Below are 14,661 nucleotides of genomic sequence, written 5' to 3'. Positions count from 1 at the left end.
AGGTGAACAGCGAAGGGGGTGCCAGGGAGGGACAGAAGACATGCCAGGAGAGGGAACAGCTCGTGCACAGCCCTGGAGTGGGATGTAACTTGGTGCCATAAGGGAATGAAAAGAAATGCAATGTGGCCGGAGCTTAGCAGACAAGAGGGAGAGGGCATTAACATGAGGCTGGAGAGTTGGGCGGGGACAGGTCCACCTGGCAGGCCCTGAAAAGACTTTGAACTTTAACTTACCAGCAACGGGAAACTACTGAAGGGTTTTGAGCACAGGAGTGATGTGATCACATGCCTGTTTATAAAAGCTCATCTGCTGCTGGAGGGATGAGAGGGGACGGTTCCTCCAGAAGCTCTCAGCTACCCCTGCCTTTACTCAGACGTCTGCCATTCTTCTCCAGGGCCATCTCAACTGTATCCCAGGTGACCTACTTATTTTTCGTATGTCTGTCTGTCCTCTCATCCATTCATCCATCCACTAAACCACCCTTCTTTCCTTCCTATCCCTTCACTGATGACGTGCCCTCACCAGACAATCAGCACAATCTTTCTACAACTAGTTCACAAAAAGCGCAAAACTTTCAATGACCCTCTGCTGCCCAAGACTAAAGCACAAACTCCATTCAACCCCATCCAAGGCGGTGCCTAATTCATCTACCTTTCCAGCCACACCCTGGCCTCTGCCCTATCTTCCGGTGAGAGTGGAAAGAGGTCTGCAGTCAGAGAGACCTGGGTCAAAGCGCAGCTCTCTCACTGGCCGGCTGGGGGTTTCAGGCAAATACTCACCCTCCCAGCACCTGCACTGTGAAGCTTTCCTCCACTGGGTTCCCCAGCTCTGTACCTCTCCCTGTAACCCTCCGTAGTTTGCTTTGAATGATGTTGGGGTTCGTACCTCACCCAAATCTTGGATCCTGGGCCCCTCGAGAGCAAGCTTTCACCTTCACAGTCCCCAGAGAGTGCCTGCCCCCGAACGATCCTCAGTGAACAGTCGTTGACTTGTTCCCAGAAACCCAAAGTCCCAAGAACCATTCTTCTCAAACTTCAACGTGAGCAGAAGGCCCCCGGGGATCCTCGCTAATGCAGATGCCCATTTGGCAGGGCTGGGGCGGGTGCACAGCCTCCAGGACCACGCTGCTCGGAGGGGCAAGGGGCTAAGAGGCGAGCAGCTGCTCTGCTCTCTTTGGAGCCTGTGCTCTTCCCACAGCGGCAGCCCTCCCCGGGGCAGCCCCTGGTTTGGGGCTCATTACCTCAGAGGTTTCAAGGGACTGGATCTCCCTGGGAAGCTCCACGGCGTGCTTGCTGAAGTAGTCCATGGTGATGGCGTTGTTCCAGTAGCTCAGGCTGTTCTCGGGGTTGGCCGGCTTCTTCTTCTTCCGCAGGCAGCACACGGTCAGCAGGACGGCTGTCGAGAGAGTGCGCGTTAGAGAGCGGGAGGGTGGCGAGCAGGGCCAGGCAGGCCATGACGGTTACGCATCCAGCCACTTGCCCTGCTCGTTGATTCGTTTGTTCGTCTGCTCAACAGATATCTATAAACGCTGAGCACCTGCTTTGTGCAGGGTGCTGGGGAGAGGGGGAGAGACGAGAAAGACAAGACTGACCTGCTTTCATAAGCTTCCCTCTTAGCGTGTGGATGGAGGGGTGCACGGGGGTCAGACAATATACAAGAGAACTGTTCAAAGAAAAGAAAACGTGGCAAAGTGAGAGAGACAACAGGGGGTAGCTGGGGGAGAGGCTCCATCGTGAAAGGCTTGCCTGAGCAGCGACCTTACAGCTGAGACTGGAATTGGGGAAGAAGCTGGCCATGTGTGGAACAGGGGCAGTGTGTCCCAGGTGGAGGGAACAGCACGTGCAAAGGGCCTGAGGTGGGGACAAGCTGCCTGTGTGTGAGGAAAGAGTCGCATGGCTGGAGTGGGGTGGGTGTGGGAGAGTGAGGTGGGAGGTGAGGCCAGAGCGATGCTTAGAGGCTGCCTCCATAGGCTCAGGGGCAAGAGGCGTGGATGCAATTTTGGATACTTGTGCATGCTGCAGTGCCACCCGGTGAGTTTGCTACAAGGAAAGGCCTTGCTCTCTCGCTGGGACGGCTCCCCAGAGCTTGGCTTCAGAGAATGGCATGTGTGCACCAAGTTGCACCATGGGACCGATAAGGAGTGTTCTCAGTCAGAGCGAGAGCGTGGCAGAGAGACGGGAAGAGCCCAGGGAATTCTACAAAATGAGCCTTGACTTCCACAGAGGGCAGAGGTTCACAGAGCAAATCTCTGGGCAGAGGTCTTGGACCCTGATAAAACAGCTGCTCTGGCCTCATCATCATCGTCAAAAAACAAATAGCTGCTAACAGTCTTATAGCATTTATGTGCCAGGTGGCTCCAAGCACTTTAGAAACATTAATTCATTTAATCCTCTACGTAACTCCATGAGGTCCCCATTTTACAGAAAGGAAAACGGAGACTCAGAGAGGTGAAGTGACTTGCCCAAGAGCAAACCCAGACATCTGGACTCCAAAGTCCATGCTCTCAACCATCTATGATTCTGCCTCACAAAGACAAGCCAAACGCTGATGTGGAGCCCGCACTGCACAGGCGGGCCTGATGTGGCCTCCACACAGCTCGATGTGCCACACTGTCTGTTCAGTCTCGGAGACTCGGGGGCCCCGGGAGGAAGCAGCACGTTTGGATGTTGCTGATGAACCAGGTATGAACAGAGTGGCTTGGACATGCTGACAGGGAAGGCTTCCAAGGTTGGAGGGTGGGGTGGCCTGTCCAGGGTCACACAGGGGAACAGGTGATGCAATGACCAGGATGACAGGCGCCCTCTTGGGGAGAAGCCAGTAAATGAAGACTGGGCACCTCCTGCCCAGGCTCCCATCACCAGAGCCCATAGGGTGGGTGAGACTCTCGGCCAGGGGTGGGCAGGGCTGTATCCAACAACCCGGCGGTGCCCATCATCGGCATTGGGGAGTGGGGGGGCGCCCGTGCTGAGCGGCCCACAAAGGCTGGTACTGTGGCGGCAATGGCCATCGGGGGGCAGTGGAGGCTATCTCTGTCTACTGCAGCCCAAAGGCTTGGCTGGCTTTGGGGGCCTGTGCATGCCAGGGTGTGGGGAAGCTGCAAAAGCTGGCATCCACACAGGCTGAGACCTCAGGGCCCAGAACCGAGAGCCCTGCGGGCTGAATGGGGAATTCTGTAGCTCTTCCCTGCTGTTGGCCTTGCTGGTATCTCAACCTGAAAAGGCTTCCAGGCAAAGTCAAGAGATTGGGCAAATTTCCATTCCAGCCAATCTGCTTTGATCAAAAAGACTTCTACTTTGCTTACCATTTTTCCAGGTCCCCACAAAAAATTTTAAAAATAGAAAGGCGATTTCTGAATATTTGAGGGAAAAGAAATTTTAGACCGGCTGGCAGAGATTCCTTCAAGCTTTGTGGGTTTCCTCCCTTCCTTCCAAAGAGCCCTTTCTTCAACTGGCTGAAGGAGGAAGGGGTGAGGAGGGAGGCTGCAGAGTCAGCCTGAAAATCTGCTAGTGTCGGGCTCACCTCCTTGTTCTACAGATGAGAAGACTCTGGTCCAAAGCAGCCAGCTGACTTGCCACAGGTCACAGCGAGTGGTGGGACTGGGGTGAGGCCCCAGGTCCCCTCTCCCCTTTTCTGGAGTCTTTATTCTTCAGGGTCACTACTTTTCACCCTGCTCCAGGACTGGGATGGTGAAGCAGCCCAGGGGAATTCAAGCTGGGCAACCCTAAGCCACAGGGAGAGGGCTAGGCTGCATGAACCCCCTTGCTACCCGGGGTGGGCGGCCTGATTACACGTCTATCAGGGAGTTCCTGGTGCCTCTCTAACAGCATTTCGCTTACATACCAGAAGCCAGCCCAGCTGCAGGGGGAGCACAGGCTTGGAGTCCAAAAGACCTGGGTTCAAGTCTGACTCTGCTGTGAGTTACACTAAGTGTCACTTCATCATGCTGATCACTACGGACTCCGTAAGGTTGTAAGGAGAGTTAGAGATCATGAATGCAAAATGCTGAGCTCACTGCCTGGTGCTTAACTAATAGGAGTTTCCTTCTTGTCCTCTCAGCATCATCCCTGAAGAGACATCCTGAAAGAAAAACTGGGCTGCAAGACTGTTGGGTGGTTCAAGGCCAGGGCTCCAACTGTGGTTTAGCGCTTTCATTATTTTGGGGTCTGAACTTTCATCCCAGAAAGAAAAGTACAATCAGACTTATGGAATCTCTACTATATTCCCAGGTGCTCTACCGTCTGATTTAACCCACAAAATAGCTGCCTGAGGAAGGTGCTGGCACTCTTCCCATTCACAGAAGAGGCAACTGCAGTTCACGGAGGTTCACAGAATTGATCCTGGTTACTCAGCTAATTACTGGAGCTTGAACCCAGGTCTCTGTCACCCTGACGTTGATGGTCATTGTCCTAGCTCATCCTGAGCACTGGATGGGGCGTGCCTGAGGCAGGTGGAAGCACTGCGTAAACCACACAGCTCCGTGCACACACAGGGCGTGAGCCACCCCCTCTCCCACGCCACTGAAAGCTTCAACTGCTCTGTTTCTCCAAAGGGAACAGCTGTCAAGACTCTCAAGGAGGTCAGTGAGATCCCTATTTCCTACAGTTTTAAAACTGGAGTGAGGGTGAAGCAAGCTCTCTCGGCTTCCCAGGCATGTCAGTGGGAAATCAGCTGCAGCTTGTCAGATGTATGATGGGAAGGAGGAGGGTTGCTGATGTGAAGATGGAGCCCAGGTACTGTGTTGACGTTTCTGGGAGGGGCCTCATTTCAGGGATGGGACCTGTTGTGTGATGGGAAATGGAAATGAGAGCATACAGGACCCTGAGGTTGCTTTTCAAATACCTGATGAAAGTGCTCTCCATGGCCTGCTGGAGAATGCGTGGCAAATCCTGACAAGATGAATATAATCACTATCTGACCACTGCCCTCATCCGGCACCTCTCTGTGGCAGATGCTGTGATAGGACCTCAGATGCATCAGCTCTGCTGTGCGCAACAAGCCTTTGGGGAGGCTGCTGCAGCCCTGGGAGTGCCTGCTCAGCTTTCTTGCTGCAGGGGCACAGCCGAGGGACCGCCCCGGCCGCCTCCCCTTGGACTTGCCACCACGTGTGTGCCGAGGCCACGCTTCCCGGGCTGCTCCCAGCCATGGCTGACTATGTAGGCCTGTTCCTGCAGGACAGGAGACTCCTCTAACAGCCTGAGGACGACCCTCACCTGGCAGAAACTTCCTTAGGACTGCACTGCACTGCTGGGAAGCCTCTTCCTTCCCAGCCCTCTGGCCCCTTCTCCTTCCTCAGGTGTCATACCTGTACTGCGGTCTGAGGCTCTCCCTGCCTCCTCCAGCCCCTTCCTTAAGACTGCACAGGTGTTTCCCAAATAAATCTCTTGCAGGCCTAATTCTGCTTTGGTATCTGCCTCCTGAAGGCCCTGAATTAACACAGCAGACGCTAGTCCTATTTTCACAGGTGAGAAAACATTGGCCCAAGGCTTAACCTGTCCAAGTCCCACAGGTGACGAGTGGGAGAGCTGGGGTTACGTCCAGGTGTGTCTGATTCCCAAGCCGAGGCTTCCTATCACACCAGGCTCCCTCTCAAGTGATTCACATGGGTTTAAAGTTAGGAAAGTGAGAGAGGGCAGGGAGCTCTGACGTCTCAGCTGGGGAGGAGGCCAGGGGAGGCCTCAGGATGTAGAAGGAGACCAGGCTGGACAGAGGCCATGGGCCTGGGGAAAGCAGTTTTGGGGGCTCACTGACTCCCCGCCCTGGTGGGTAGGGATGTGCCTGAGGAAGCTCCAGGAGGTTCCTGCAGGGGGCGCTGGTCAGGAAGCACAGGGAAGAGCTGTGAGAGCGTGGCCACGGCACTCTGGTCCAACCTCGGGGACAACCCCGGAAAAGCCTGCCTTGTCCAAAGGCTTCCCCACCTCCTTCAATTGGCTCATAAGCCCCAAGTAGACAACCTCCTGGTCAAACTTCCTTCCTGTCCTAATCTCTTCTATTCTTTTTACTGGAAAAGCACTTCTGACCCAGGTTTTTTAATATAATAACTACAAAGTCATTGGGGTCTGTGAGTGAAAGGTACACAGATACATTCAGCTTTCAGTAACATTCACAGAACAACTGGTAATATAGCCAAGAGCCATATGGGCACAAGGATGTGTTATCTCTGAGTACTGTGCTGATGCTCCAACGGCATTTACTGTGCACCTGGAAGGAAGCCAACCTGCTCTGGGCAAGGTGCACGTGGACCCTCACAGGTCCAGGGTCAGCGAGAGGCGCTACTCTGCTTTGGACAGCTCAACTTGGACTGATGATGAACAACATCCGTAGCTGGCCTCGCTTCCTGCTTTCACCCCATATAACCCCCATCTCTTTCAAGGAGGCTGGATGACGACATTCTCAAGAATGGATGTGGCATGTGCAGGACAGGCCAGGGGACCTGGTAGAGCCACACAACTGACCTCCTGATGAAAACCCAGAGCACTGACAGCTGAGAGCAGGGACCCCTTCAGTGCCAGGCCGAGGCTTCCAGTAGGAGGTGGTGGGCTGTGCGTCCTGATGGTGGCAGCAGAGACCAGCTCAGGAGCCACATGGCTCCCGGGCCCCAGCCAAATGTGGCCTGGATCCAATCAATTTCGGTTCTCAGCACATCCGAAACTGTGTGTGGCTGTCTCCAGTGTGGCTCAGGAGACAAAGCATTTCTTAGACCTGGCACAATATACATCCAGCCGCTGGGCGGGGCTCACGATCTGGAAGGACAGGTGGAAGTGGTGACATCCCTTCTTGGGCAGGCCTGAGACTTGCTGTGATCACCCTCTGCTTCCACCAGAAACTGGGGACTTGCCAGCCTGCCTGGCAGCCCCGGCCTCTGAAGCCTGGCTTCTGCTGAATGCAGAAAAGCAGGACCAGGGCCAGGGCCAGGGCTACTCTGAAAAGCCAGATGAGGAAATCTATGCACACACTGTGCTACCAACACAGATCGCCTGAAATATCTGGCAAACTAGCAAAGGAGGAGACCCTTCTTTGAGGGCTGGAGAGTTTGCTTTAGGATAAATGTAGCTTCTGGGAAGGTCTGAAATACAAGGGCCCTTAGCCCTGGAAGACGTCTGCTTGCCTGATGACTCGAGTGGCGCCAGGCTATGAAAACAGCCTGGCTAGTTACTCATCTGTGCTTCCAAAGAGCACACAGCGTTCTCAAGCTGGACAAGTGTCTCCTTTCTCAATGCCCCTCTCATCAGCACCTTCACAGGGTCAATGATGGTCCCACAGGACAGGGAGCTGTCTGTGGAGGCAGCTAGGCTGGAACCTTGTGGCCTGAGGATGGTGGAAATGCAAGACAGACACCAAAGGAAGCGGGGGCTGCAGTCCCCAGGGGCAATCTTCCTTTATGAAGTAATACGCTCTATCCCCGCAGCTGAAGGCTCCTGTCAGGGCCAGAAGCATTCTCGTGGTGCATTTCCAGGCTGCGTCCTTGCTTCTGTCTTGGCTGATGTTACTATGCATGGTTTAGGCAGCCCATGGGTTTTCCACTTTGCAGTAAAACCTTATCTAATCTCAACCTCAGACATGGCAAAAGGGCTGGAGAAGTCTTTTTAGAACTGCAAACGCAGGTGGGTGTGGCCCATGGGGGTGCAGGTGGGGAGAGGGCTCTGGCAGCTGGGGGTGTGGGGAGCCACATGACCCACCTCTGGGTCCCCAGTGCTTGGAACAGTGCTTGGCACACAGTGGGTACTCAGGAAATGCTGTGCTGAGTCAAACGGATTCTACCACCAGATATGGGCTGACTCATGTGTGTCTGGGACCCTGGGCAAGTCATTTCACTTGATGATTTACTCCCCACCTGTATGGTATGTTTGCTTTTTTTTGTTTTGTTTTATTCCTCTGGCTAGTCTGTTTCAAGGATTAATGATTAAAAATAATGGGGACTCCCTTTGTAAACTAGAGCCTCTAGACACATGGAAAGAATGGAAAATTAGAAAGCTGTCTCTAATGTGGTTACTTCTCAAATATGACCATTATTAATAATTTATTGGCTAACAGTGCTACATTTTCTCATTATCATTCTTCTGTTTTAGACGTGGGCGATTACAGCTTTATGAATACCTCTGTGCTTCCATGAGTGACAATACAGCTGCTTAATGAAAGAATGAAATATGCAACCTGCAAACATTTTCACTTTTCCTGCACTGGGGCCTTGAGCAGATGTAGGCCGCCTACCCCTGACATGGAAAGTTTGTTTTGCTTATCAACTAGAAGGAGACAGGGAGCTGGGAGAGATGGCTCCTGGAAAGAGTCCAGACTCCAGATTAAAGAGGATCTTGCCAGAGTACAATGCCAAGCAGACATCAGCTTAATGTTCAAGGCACACACCTCCTGTGCTGACGTTCGATGGACCCACAACAGCAAAGGCTGGGAGACCTGGCTTAACAGCCTCCTCTGTGGAAAGCTTCTGGGGCTTCGTTCCCCTTGAGATTGGGCTGAGACCACGGTGTGACGTGAGGCATTACAATCAACGGAGCTGACGCAGTGCAGGCTGCCCGGATGTGACCACAGTGTCCAGAACAGAGCAACTGCCACCTGCTCTCCTTTGTCACGGCAGGGCTTGTGCAACGTTGTGCTCCCTCTGGGGAAGCCAGCGTAAACTGGAGGCTGTCAGAGGGGCAGATTGGGGCAGGGCCAGGGCCAGGGCCAGGCGGCCCTGTGAAGAGACTCGAAGGAACAGGGATAAGCAGCTTGGAAAAGGAAAACCTGCACTTGAGAGCCATTTCATGTATCTCAGGGGTTGGTGGATGGACTTGTTTTTTGTATGGTTTCAGAGGGCACAGGTTAGGACCAAAGAGTGGGAATTACAAAGAGGCGAATTTCAGGCCCCCAGGAGAGCTGGAAACAACCCGATGGGTCACAGGAGAAGGGCCTGATGAGTGGGGAGCACAGGGGGTTTCTCACCCCTGGAAGGGCTGAGGGGGTGCCTGGATGATGGCCGTGTGGGTTGGGGAGTGGTGGGTACAGTGAGGATTCCTGTGGGGCCATCAGAGGAATGCTAAGAACTGAGGATCGAATACTCGGGGAAGGCGTAAAGGAAGCCCTGGGTCCTGAGTGATTGCATCAGGTTCTTTATGGAGCTGTCAGTGGGGAATCCCCTCGACTCTTCATTAAAGGAGTGATGGGCAGCAGCAAGGAGGCGCTGGTGGCCTGGGGGAGCCCTTCCCCACATACCAGTGAGAGCAAAACACAACGACAAGGTCCACAAAGCATCAGCTCACACCACCCATGAACAAACCAAACAGGGGTTGGGGGCGGGGAGGGACTGCTAAATTCACATGTAACTCTCAAGCCTCAATTTAGCTACAAGAACTCTGTTTTTATCAAGGCTAACAGAACTTCCCGCAAGATCAAAGCTTCATCTTTTCTTCTTTCTCAGGGGAAGACAGAGGAGGGGGAGGAAAAGAGGTGAGAGAGGAGAAGAACAGCAGGAAGGGCGATGGAAGGGAGGCGGGGAGGAAGGCGAGGGCTCTGCTACTCAGAAGCTGTAAGTTTGGAAGCACCAGTTTTCAACCTGCGGTGTGTTGGTGCCATGTCGCTACAGGAGAGAGCAGGCAGGGTAGTGTCACGACAAGAGCCCTGGGCTGGAAGACAGGTGCTCGGAGCTCACATCCCAGCCCTGCCTCTCAGTAACTCTGGGGTCCTGGGGGAACCATGTCCCCTCCCCAGCTTGGTGTTTCTTTCTGCAAATGCAGAGTCGGATTGGACCCCACAGCTCCTGGGAGTTGTGCATTTACCATCAGTGGGCATGTGAGCCATGGCCTGAGCAGCCAAGGACCAGGGGTGGGGATAATCCATGATTCTTGTTCTACTACCACCTTTCCCCGGATTCTGGGAAGTTTGCAGCCCACTTGGTGGGGGCTGCCCACGTGTGGGGCAAAGGGATTCTAGGGATGGGCAAGCCGGTGTGGTGGGTGGGTGGGGGAGAAGGGAGAGGGTGAGGCACTTACAGCAGGAGGAGATGGGCACGCTGATGGCCAGGATCACCCAGGCGATGTCCATCTTGCTCAGGCAGATGGTGGCTCTGTGCTGGGGTTTGTCCCCTTCGGCCACATGGGAGATGTTCCCTGCTGTTCCAGGCTTCCAGGTCCCAGCGGGGACCAGACGGTTGAGGAAGTTTCCTGTGGCTGTGGACACCACCGTGGAGAGGGGACTGGGCACCCTGCCAGTCATGGTGGGCGTAGGGGTGGCCACAGCTTCCTCCTTGGCTAGGGAAACAGTGCTTTCTGAAACCCCAGGGGGGCGGGCCGGGGCCTGCGGGGCTGAGGATGTTCCCTGAGGAAGCCCCTCGGAAGGGGCTGAGACACTGGCATCGAAGGCAGCCTGAATGGGCCCCATGGTGGCCGTGAAGACCCCAGAGCTGGCAGATGGAGGTCTGCTGGTGCCAGGGGTGACAGTAAGCCAGGAGTCACTGTGGCTGGGGCCATCCTGTGGGTCACCGCGGGGGTGCTGAGAAGGCACTGGGGCAGGATGTGGACTGGTGGGGGTGCCTGAGGCTGCTGTGGTGGCCGGCTCCCCTCCTTGGCTGGTGAAGGTGGGACCACCCCCCTGGTCTGCTCTGGTAAGGCCGGGCTTGTCCTCCGCAGACACCAGGGGCGTGCTGGGTCGTACCCACGAGGTCCTGCTGGGCGCCAAGGTTGCGGCCACTGTCTGGGGCTGTGGAGAGGAGGAGTAACCCCAGAGTGGGTTCCTGGGGGTGAGGGTGGAGGGGTCAGGCTCCATAGACCCTGTGAAGTTGCCTTTGTAAATCTGAAAGATCTTCCCCAGGGGCCGCTTCTGCCCCAGATATGTGGAGCTCTGATTTCGTCCCCGCGGGCCTTCCTTCCTTCTGGAGTGACCGCTGGGTGCAGGCAGGACAGGGCGTGGTGAACTGCTGGCTCCCTTTCGGGAGGAGCCAGGGGGCCTGGGGGGCCTGCGTGGGGTAGCCCGGGAGGGGGCTGTGAGGGGACGGCTGGTAGCATCCCTTGGCTTTGTCAGCAGGATGGTGGGCACGGCCTGGCCCGGGGGGCGGCCCTCTGAATGGGAGGACGTGGTTGCCACGGCAGCAGGAAGTGGCCCTGTGGACAGGGGGCCTTCAGAATGGGGGGTGGTTGCCGTTGCCATGACGGTGGAGATGGTGTTTTTAGGAGGGTGTCCGCTTGGATCGGGTGTTGTCGTTGCCATGGAAGCTGCAGCCTGTGAGGAGGGGCTGTCGGGATGAGGGGTCAGTGCCACCACGGAAACGGGGGCAGCCACCATGGAGGAGCGTCTGGTAGAACTGAGGGGTGCTGTCACCATGGTGTCTGGGGTGGTGCCTGAGGGGAAGACTTGAAGAGATTCCCTGGGAGATGGTTCCTGGGCAGCAAATACCAGTGCTTCAGTCAGTGCCAAGGTCAGGAGGAAGCCTTGAGAAGGAGACAGAGAACAGTGAGGTGAAATGCCCAGGAGCAGCTTGGCCCTGGGCCTTCCTTACCCATGAAACTGAAACGCCTGGGAACTCAAGGGAAACATCGGGAGCATCCCTGAGGTCCACGCCCATCAGACACAGGACCATGGGGACTTGGGGAAGCTTCAGCAGGTGGGTGCCACCCAGCACCTGTCCCAGAGAGAACCCAGCCACAGGGGAAGCGGAGCCGGCTAAGCCAGCCAGGCCCGTCCTTTCCCAAATACCTCTGAAATGGCATGGCCCTCCGCCCAAGGGCAGCTGCTCAGAACAGGCTGGGGGTAGGGGCACGGAAGAAGACTTGTGGCCTCTGAGTGCCTGCTGGCCCTCTGCACCAGGGAGCAGTCAGGCCAGCGCGGCCACAAGGAAGCCAGCAGCTCTGTGTGAGCTGCCCTGAGCCACTGAGTAGCGCCTGGGTGGGCAGAGCGGACCAGCGGCCACGCCTCTTCTGACTCTTCTATTTATGAACTAGACAAAGGCACAAACGACAGACCTCTGTTCATTCAGGCCCACCCACCAAACGATTAAGGAGGGTCTAGCCCCTCCTTGACCCTGGAGACACAAAAATGAACATGGCAGTCTCTGGCCCTGGGTGAGCTCATATAAATCCACAAATAATCCTAAAACAAGGCAGGGACGTCTCAGTACCATCGGAGACTGACAGGCAGAAGGGGACAGGGGTTCAGAGGGTGAGCAGATCTGGTGCCTATTAAGCACTTAGCACAGAGCCTGCAGGAGAAGTGCATTCCATGAACGCCAGCTGGTTGTATGGTTGTTGTCATGTTAACTGCTTGTCCTATGTGCTGAACTCTGTGGAAAACCACTGGTGGTGCCCAGCCTTTTAGAGCAGGAGGAGCCTTTCTGAGCATTGGAAGGAAACCATGGACTTTGCATGATGGTGAGTGTGTGTGCTTTTAGTTCATTGAGAAAAATGCACAAGGACAAAAACCTATACATTTAAAAACTCTTCTAAATATGTACGGATTTTATTAATCACAACAGCATGTGCCTATCTTTAAAAATAACACCACCTATCAATGTGAGACATAGGATCTATCCAGATTATAGACGGGAAGACTGGCCACTCCGTACAACACACAGGCTGGGAAGAGCTGCTCCGTATTGCCGAGGAGCACCTGACAAACCTCTAAGGCCTGATTCTGTCCTGAGCACTCGCCCTGTTCATATGAGGCCCCTGCTGGGTCACTCGCATGCCCTTCCTTCAGCCCTGCTAGCCGCCCAGACAGTGGTAGAGATGGGCCTCTGATGGGTAACTCTCTTGGCGCCTCCCTCCCCGACCAGATTCCAGCAGGATGAATGGTCAAAGCAGGGGCCCTGGCAGTTATTCCTGGGAGCCTGGGGTGATCAGCAAAGCTGACAGGGGATGTCTGGGGCCCTGGTGGGTTTCTGGAAGCAGAGAGGAGGAGGAGACCTCCTGACACTCCTTTGAAGCAAGGATCACCACAGAGGCCTCCTCCAACTAGGGGAGGGTGGGGTGGACCAGTGTCCCCTCAACCTGCATGTCTAACTTAGCGGCGGGGGGAGGCTGAGGGACTGCAGACTGAGCAGAGACGGCAGCACCCACATCTCTAGGACCAACACTTTGCCCTAAGCGACCTAGTTTCTCTAAACTTTCATTCATAGTCTAGCCCATACACCAACAGTGTTTTCTCCTTCTCCGGGTCAATCCTAAAATCTGTTTAACGCTGAGCACCGGCTCTGGACCTGTCTTTCACTCTCGATTTAACCCTCACAACCACTTGATGGGGCAGGAAGTTGAGGCTGAGGGAGATTAAGTAACGTGTTCAAAGCCCCTCAGTAGCAGAAGGGGTATTTGACACCCAGGCATTCCTGGTCGCCCACCAGGAGTGACGCAGGAGAAGAGGACGGAACGTCGCAGCCACAGAAGGAACAACGTGCTCGTGCGCTGACCGGTTCAGGGTTATTCCAGGTCCTTCCCGGCATTTTAGCACCACAGGGACAATCTACTCCTAGAGCTGGTGGTCGTGACTACTGAGGTTTTAAGGGACATTCCCTTATAAGCCTCTGTTTGGCTCACAAGCACCCTGGTTCACTCTAAGTGTTGAACACATCCCCCTCAAATACGTATGTTGAAGCCCTGACCCTAGCACCTCAGAATGGGACTGTATGTTAGGCAGGGCCTTTGAAGAGCTGATTAAGGCAAAATGAAGCCGTTGGCGTAGGTCCTAACCCAATCTGACTGGTATCCCTATAAGAAAAGGAGCTCAGGACACAGAGATGCCAGGAATGCCTGTACACAGGCAGGACATATGAAAGGCCGGCCACCTGCAACCCAAGAAGAGAGGCACCAGGGGACTCCAACCCTGCTGGCACCTGGATCTTGGGCTTCCAGTCTCCAGAACTGGGAGGAGAAAACTTTCTGCTGTTTAAGCCCCCCAGCCTGTGGTACCTTGTATGGCAGACTGAGCAGACTGATATACCTGTCACACCTTAAAGATTCTTGAAAAAGGAGAGGCGGACACTGGGGCTCGTGTGCAGGTGGTTTATTTTGGGAAGTGACCGTAGCGGACAGCGGCGGGGGTCTGAGATGAGTGAAACAGGGAAAGTCAATCCCAGCGCAGGTTATCAGCTGATCAGGGTGCCACTCAAATCCACTGGGGTCTCTGAGGGGCTGAGCAGACGCACGTCAAACTGTGAGAGGAGCACCTCCCACCAGCAGCTTTCCTTCCCACGGGCCCAGTGCTGCTCCACCCCCCCCTCCCGCCTCCTCCTCAAGGCCCAAGTGGCTGAGTCAGAGACGCCCTGGGCGGGGGCTGTCAGCTCACACCTGTGCCTGGCTGGAGGCTGCTGGAGTTAAAATTAAGAGCCCAGAGGATTTCTGGGGTGGAGCAAAGATGTGTTCCATACAATCCAAGGCCCAAGACCAAGGACACTGCCGCCTTCTGGCAGTAGCGTCAGGGGCAGCGCAAAGTTTTCAGAGAGGACCTGACGGACCCCAGGGACAGGCGGGAGTGGGAGAGGAGCAGCTTGGCCTCCAGGAGAACTTCTGCAGCCTCTAGAGGCAGAGGGCTTAACGCATCCTGGTCTTTAAAATACTCAGGGAAAGAAATTCCCCTGACTTTCCCACCACGAGCATTTCAGGGGCTAAAATCCTCCCAGCTGGGAACTATACGACAGGAGTGCTTCCTGCAAGACTAACAGTGGAAGTAAACATGTTTGCCCTT

General features: G+C 55.0%; 1 protein-coding gene across 7 annotated transcripts in view; it reads right to left on the bottom strand.

The window, feature by feature from the left end:
- The window catches only part of TMEM108 (transmembrane protein 108), a 378,497-nt gene that overhangs the window by 6,990 nt on the left and 356,846 nt on the right, over positions 1 to 14,661 (bottom strand). For all 7 annotated transcript variants that reach the window (XM_082459295.1, XM_082459296.1, XM_082459298.1 and 4 more), the window contains 2 exons: positions 9,984 to 11,417; positions 1,241 to 1,395 (listed from right to left, as the gene is read on the bottom strand). In XM_082459295.1, the coding sequence (XP_082315421.1) occupies positions 1,241 to 1,395; positions 9,984 to 11,417 (1,589 nt within the window). The remainder of the gene's footprint in view (positions 1 to 1,240; positions 1,396 to 9,983; positions 11,418 to 14,661) is intronic.

This window comes from Balaenoptera physalus (genome assembly GCF_965194825.1).
Source record: "Balaenoptera physalus genome assembly, chromosome: 4".
Lineage (NCBI taxonomy): Eukaryota > Metazoa > Chordata > Mammalia > Artiodactyla > Balaenopteridae > Balaenoptera > Balaenoptera physalus.
The sequence above is the reverse complement of the archived record's forward strand: the minus strand, read 5'-3'. Positions and strand labels throughout refer to the sequence as shown.